Source organism: Archocentrus centrarchus, chromosome 11, assembly GCF_007364275.1.
Source record: "Archocentrus centrarchus isolate MPI-CPG fArcCen1 chromosome 11, fArcCen1, whole genome shotgun sequence".
Taxonomy (NCBI): domain Eukaryota; kingdom Metazoa; phylum Chordata; class Actinopteri; order Cichliformes; family Cichlidae; genus Archocentrus; species Archocentrus centrarchus.
The window spans coordinates 17012525-17019727 of NC_044356.1; the positions used below are offsets into that span (position 1 = coordinate 17012525).

Consider the following 7203-nt stretch of genomic DNA (forward strand, 5'->3'; position numbering starts at 1 on the left):
TTTTTGGAAAACATCACACTGAAGTTGGATGAAACTGTGCCCCCCACCTATTTTAAAGCTTTCATATTAGCGTCCAAGCTTTTGATATCAGCATTTATAATGACTGCTAAATGAAAATGAAAAAAGTAAAGAAGAGACAAGAAACATCCTCCAGCCATGTTAAGTGTGTTGATGCTGCATTGGTCTGTCCACCGAATGGCACTCTGCAACTTCCCTGCTGGCAACACAAGTTTGGAATGCCACAAACAACATCCAGCTGATCTAAGCAGAGTCGGAGAGAGGGTAAACAATTAAATAAAGAAATACATGTAAGACATGTTATGGAAATCGGTTTATGCTTTGTTTGAAAGAAGAAAAAAAGATAAAGAAATCGGCAGATATATCTCAGAATATTGGATTTTTAAAATCACCAAAGATCGGTTGGGTTCGATTTCATATCTGTGAAACCACGTACCTAATTTGGACTGTTTTAAAAAAGGATTATGTGCCTTGTAGGGAGTCTCAATATTCATAGAGCCACCGCACCAGATACTTAACTTAAAAAAAAAAAACAAACTTGCAGAACCTAGATCAAGAAGCTTTCTAGATACATTTAAAAAACAAAACACTTCCAATTCCATCCATTGAAATACTTTTTTTTTTTTTTTTTTGGTGGGGAGCTAAATCTAATGACATTAGGGACCTGAAAATTTGCATAATTCCTATTAAGAAGTCAGTGTGGAGCATTTGGAGCACTGAAATGAAATGACCCACAAGTATGTACGTAGCTCCTCATATCATGCTACGTGAAAGTTTACTTGTGGGAGTAATTTAGAGATTTTTTCAGTCCAGTTACTAGCTGGCCTTCATATATTTAGCAGTCCAGTCTTCTTATCTATCTTAACTTCCTACACTAGCTAAATTTATAACCGGATAAGATGCATCAGGGTCTGGGTGGTTCTCTGTCTCAACTAAATAATTTCCTGGGGGAAACGCTGTAGCTTTACGTGCCACTCTGCACATCGAGATCGTATCACTGAAAAAACAAATTTCAGTCACATGTCGCCTGAAAACACCAGGAAATGTAAAGCAGGTTGTTGTACAATAGAAGAATTCAGGTAGATGTGCAAGTCTGTTACATGTATAAATGACAGTAGCAGGCAGCCACTCCTCCCACCCACTATTTATACATGAGAGCACAGACTTGAACAATTGTGCTTCAGCTTTCCTGGGTAGGCCACTGTATCAGCAATGAGAGCATGCCTGAGGGTCACGACAGGGTCATCATGTGACTGAGACAAGCATACAAAGACACGACTGAGGCACAATAATCTACAACAACAGACAACAGCAGTAGCACCGGTGTCTGAATCAGAGTAGTAATTTGTAGACTCGGGCGCTGTTTGTACTGTAATCATCAGCTCACAGCTGAGGGAAGCTGACAGCAGAGAAGAAGAGTGGGGAGATGATCGGGGAGCAGGAGGAGGGAGCAGAGGCAAACTGCTGACATAGGAGAGAAGGAGTACACTGACTAGGAGGAAAGAAGAAGAGCAGGGGATACATTAACCAGCTCTGTAATTAGAAGATGACATATGAATTTAAGAGGAGGTGCTTGAAGAGACTTAGGGGGATTCAGTTTGTTGCCAGATTCACTTGGGGCAGCTGGGGGTAGGGGGGTATATGCGTGAGGCTGCATTTTGAAACCCCACCACCCAACTTGGACTCCAGCTAATAAAAAAAATCAACCTACATTAGAACGACACAAGTCGACAAGCAGGTTCGTCAGAGTGAAGTAGGTGCTGTTTGCATCGCAGAAAGTGAAACCAAGACACAAATAAACTGTAATTAACTCTGGAAGACATCAGCGTGCTACACTCAATTTACCACATAATAATACTGGTGCATATCACTAGCCTCTGAACATGAGTGTTCTCTTGGTGCCACGGCACGTGATCAGTCTGAAAAAAATCTGTTTGAACCAGCAGAACTTGGCCCTCGGGTACGAGCAAGTCTGAACATGGCACGAATAATCACGGGCCTCAGTACTAAACCACCAAATCTAAGAGCACATTACTACAAACATGACATCACTTGCCCCGCTGGCCTATTGTGGCAGAGTGACGTCCGACAGGCTGAAACATGTCTGGAGCCTTTTAACTGACATGGAGAAAAGAAAAAAGGGAAGATAACCGACTTCTGTCTCTGGCCAACACTGGCTTTTTCCTTACCTAATAGGGACAACTCACCTGAGAAACCACCTACAGGATCTCAGCATTTTAAAAGGTGAATAAATAAATGTATATAATAAACATGATCTGTAAGGAGAACCACAGGAAGGCTCAAACTCATCTAAAGTGATGAAGCTCTCAAAATTACATGAGAAGTTGGACATGTAAGGGTGGGGGTGGGGGGGGCTCTATTCAACCCCTCCAAAATCTCCTAAAACACTCAGATAAGAGCTGGATGTGAGTGAAACCAGCTCCTGGCTGAGGCCTCAGTGACAGGCAGCCAGACACCTCCAGTGTTAGCCCTGATAAGCTTATCACAGAAAAAGGAAAAAAAAAATAGAAAACATGAACCAGAGAGAACCAGTCACACAACAGCAATCAATCACACTAATGACGCTTCTGGAAATCCGAATGTACCTCAGCATTTCTGCACTGTCATCATAACTGAGACATTTATTATTTTTTTTCTACAGATTTTTGTTGTATTGTTTGGCTTTTATGTTCAGAAGGACTGCAACTAACGGTCATCTTCATTGTTGTTTAACTGACTTTTTTTTTTTTTGCATTAAAGAAAGCAGAGACAGCAAAAAATGCCTGCTTAAATCTTAAAATAGCCTGCTTTGTTCAACTAAACCCAAAGACACTCAGTTTGAAATCACAGAAAACAAAACAAATATACTAAAAAAAAAAAAAAATCTATAAAATCTGACAAGTTTTACTCAAAAAAGTAAAAAACCTAAATAATGAATTGAGTTATAAGTAGCTGATGAATTTTTCTGCTCCTGTGTGCCAGGCGGAGCTACAATATCAGATTTCTTTTTACAGGTATTCAAATGTCCTCAACTGTCAGCATGCTTTAAAGACCAACAACAGTTACTTTCCTCCCAAAACAGCTTCTTCATGAACACGTGTACATTTTTCATTAAGGGAACGTGGTTGATCAGAGACACACAACAAACAGGCCACAACAAAACCTGACAAAGTAGAACAAAATGTGAAACGCTTAAAGCGACGTAATCGACAGGGATGAGTCACAACTGATCCAAAAGGGGAAATGTGACGTGGTGGTGTGACGGTGTGCTGTGGAGATGCTAGTAGACCTGCCTGTTCTAGCCACACAGCTCCTGGCATGCCAGTCCCACCCACAAACAATCTCTGGTGGAGTGACCACTCCTGTCTCTGTGGAACAAACCCTGCAGCAAAAAAACAAAACAAAACAAAACAAAACAAAAAGCCCTAACACTACTCCCCTTTTGGTGTTTCTGTGTGTATAAGATTATGCGTATGAGTAGATGCTCACCCCACCTGTCACCATCCGTGCATCTGTGCTCCATCTGTCTGCCACCCCACTGACACTGGGCAGCCAAAAGGTGAAAACAACCCTGGACTGAATGAGTCACCTCTTGCAGCACTTTCCCACCTCACTTTGGCACACATATGTGCGGACACACTCAGGAGTGAACACATGCAAATACCACATTACCTTACAAATAAAAGAATTTAATAAATTAAAAATAAATAAATAAATGAAGTATTTGATTGGAATGCTGTTGACCTGCACTGATTAGAATGCAGGTCACCAGCAATCGGTGTGTGGCTTACAAATGATGCTGTGTCAGCTGGTAGTTTTTGATGAGCCAAGAAAAACAGTCACTTTTGTATTAGGAATCATAATAAAACTCTCCTTCTACAGTTTAAGCTTAAATAAGGGTACCATACCCACCTCATGTGGGTATGGTCATAAATCAGGGGGTCTCCATTACTAAATCTACCAAATCTACTTGATGGTAAATTAGGCGCCCTAATTTATGTGTCCCTTAGTCTGTCAGATTTCTTTTTTTAATGATCCAAAACAATGAGCTGTGCTGATACTGTGTAGCAAAAAAAAAAAAAAAGCAACACTCAGTGTAACTAATGCAACGTTCGATTTTAACAGGTGGAAACTTTGTTGCTGTGAGAAAGCTGGGAAACTAGGTGGTTCAAAAACAGCCCCTTTCCTCCCAGCAGCAACGGGACAGAAAAAGAGTCAAATCAGCATAATCTGTAGGATCGGAAGTAAGAAGGAAACAATCACTGCAAATGACAGAAACACCCAGGATCTGCAACTTTCCCGCCCCACTCACAATTTATTTTACAGCTCTGTCACGGAAAAGGAGGAAATGTGTGTCGTTAGTTGCGGACCGTCCGACCGAGCGCGGCTCCGTGACGGGACGACCATGTGAACATTTATTTATTTATTTTCTCCCCAAATCCCTACACCACCACCAAGCAGGGCTTTCAAATCTCCGCTCACCTTGCTTTTCACTTCTACGGCGTTGCAGTCAGCACTTCGCAGAGGCTGCGACTTATTAAAACTCCGATTCATTTTCCCCCGTTTGATGAGAAAAGGAATGGGTTAAAAAAAAAAAAAAAAAAAGTTCAGACGGCTTTGCCCACAGAAAGAGGGGCTCTAGTCCCGGGCTTTCTGCTCTGGAAGTCTTCCGCTTCGCTTCTCCCAGAGAAGTTCGTATCTTTCTTCGGTTTCTTTCACCTCCCGGAGCTTTTTCTTGTTAATGCGTTCCGACAGACATGAGGGAGGACTTTACGAGAGATAGGAGGTGTGCGACTCGCCGCGTTGACTCGGGAGTGTGAGTTAAGTTTTGAAATGACATCAGCTCTCTTAAAAAAAAGAAAGAAAAAAAAAAAAGAAAAGGGATCCTATGATGCATTCACGTACCGCACGTAACTCTTAATCAGTCGGACGGAACCACTTCGTATCCTTACTCTCGTCAATAAAAACTGACTAAAACTAACCACTTTTACTGATGGATCTTTTAAGGATTTAGGTCATTTCGAAATCACAAATAAATCTATGATAATAATAATTGTATACTTATTATGTCCTCTTAATAAAATACTCACACTAAATCGGCCACGTTTCGTCATCTCTTGATGCATACGGAGCAAAAATAATTAAATGAAAATAAAATTAACATTGCAAAAGTAAGCAGACTTCCCCTAGGTTCTCCCTGTCCAATTCAGATCATTGCGCATTTTGGCCGTAAAGGCGCCTTTCCGATTAGTTCTAGTATTTCCGGCAGCAGTGAAGCACGCACGCTGGACCTCCGAGACGCCAGAGGACGCGTTTCTCGACATTTTTAAAAAGCCTGTAGTTAAATGATTTGGTTTCCGTAATTTCAGTGGAAGAACGTGTAAATGAGCTCAGTATTTATGAGTAGCACTAATCCCCACAGTACAGCAAAAAAATTTGGATGAGCACTACAGACCCCAAAGTGTGGTGTGGCACAAATATTTTTCTACGTTAAAAAAAACCAAACAAACATAAATTGAATTTATTAAAATAGCCCAATTATGGTGACATATGGTCACTGGGCACTGGGACACATGAAACACGTGAAGAAAACAACGAAATATCTTATATTAAATCATCTGCATCTGCAATCTATTGTTGCCTACTCAACTTTTGAGATACATGACAGGTAAAGATGGAAAGGTCTGGATTAACTTGCATTTTTTACATTGTTCTAGTAAATGCAGTTTAAATGTGGTTGATAATACCATTAAATACTATTAATACTGTTCTCTGTTACTGCTTTAGCTTTAAAAGCTACAAAGGGTTGTGCAACAAAACGTGGCTGGCAAAGAGGAAGCTATTCTTCTATCAGCAGAGCTTCAAAGTGCACCAGGTAAACTGCCCCTGGAACATGATTATCCCCCTCCCTGAGGCATAGCCGTCCTGAACCATTCAACCCAAACCAAAATTCCCAGGGTAAGAACCAGCTGATCAGGAATATTAATTTTCAGCTGGGTTAATTAGTATCCATGACTGTCATCTTGCTATACAGCATTCCTGGGCCCCTGAAGCTGGCTGTGTACAACAGCTGCATACCCCCCCCACACACACACACACACACACAGACACACAGTAGCTGAAAGTATGAAAGTACTGCTGGTTTACTCCCTTCAGGAATGTGTTGACTGCTTACAAACACAACCCAAACCCAGGTTTCACCGTGGTGTCGATGCACAAACACTGCAGTGTGTTCCTTATGTGACTGTATGCGGTGATAGTTATACTCTATTGTAGCTTTAGTATGTAGATTTTTACTGTTGTAGTCAAAATTACACCTGATTGGTGCTTACAATCTAATTAAGACTATGCTTACATTAACATTTGCTTATTAGTATGAAAAACTAGAGACAATAGTTTTTTTGATCTGTTGCTGCAACAGCTGATGCTCATTATGTTTGCCAGTCAAAAATAATTAATGAAATATTATGAGGTGAATATCCTGGTGGTTTGTATAACTAGCTAAGAGAAACTCACTAGTCAAGCTTATTGCGCCCACTAATGGCCAATGTGTGGTATTGGTCTAATGAATTTAATGGACCTGTTTGAACTGGATTAAGGTAGAAAAAACTGATTTTATTACATATCAGCTTAAATCTTTTACAGTTGTAAACATTCAAGGTCTAAATCATCACAGCTGACAATCATAAACCTACTCTAAAGGCATTATGGACTCTTTGTTTTTGGAAAGAAATGTAAGTTTTTTTTTTTTCATGTGTCATGTGTCAGAGCAATTATTTTCTTTGTTCCCAGGTTGCCAGAACATGAACATCCTTCCTGGTTGCAAGAAGCTGGAGCCTATTGCAAGTGTCATAGGACACCGAGCACACCCTGGACAGGTTGACAGTCTGATTGAACAACATCAAAAATTACGTTTTTCTGATAGCCTGTAGTTAAGTTTAGGGTTGGAGTCTTCACCAATGACAGCTTAGACCTCAGAAGGTTAAAGTGCACTGAACTATTGTGGATCCTGTCAGGGATTTCTTTGCCAAAATCAGAGCGGATGTGAGCATATGTTTTCAGTCTTTCTGTGTGTCAACAAGATTATACAAAAAATGAATTTAATGAAACTTCATGGAGTGGCAGTGGCAAAGGAAGATCTGACTAAATTTTAGTGTTGGCCCACATAGTTTCTTTAAAATTGTG

At 40.5% G+C, this 7203-nt stretch overlaps 1 protein-coding gene and 1 long non-coding RNA gene across 2 annotated transcripts in view; one reads left to right on the forward strand and one right to left on the reverse strand.

Annotated features, from left to right (window-relative positions):
* Positions 1–4820, reverse strand: part of pard6gb (par-6 family cell polarity regulator gamma b) — a 33308-nt gene extending 28488 nt beyond the window's left edge. Inside the window, exon 1 of the mRNA XM_030741270.1 lies at positions 4501–4820. Coding sequence (XP_030597130.1) covers positions 4501–4572 — 72 coding nt within the window. The 5' untranslated portion in view covers positions 4573–4820. The remainder of the gene's footprint in view (positions 1–4500) is intronic.
* Positions 4696–6942, forward strand: LOC115788297 (uncharacterized). The gene is made up of 3 exons (XR_004020577.1): positions 4696–4834; positions 5806–5893; positions 6811–6942. It is a non-coding gene; the product is annotated as an uncharacterized LOC115788297 (long non-coding RNA).
* Positions 6943–7203: the final 261 nt, after the last annotated feature.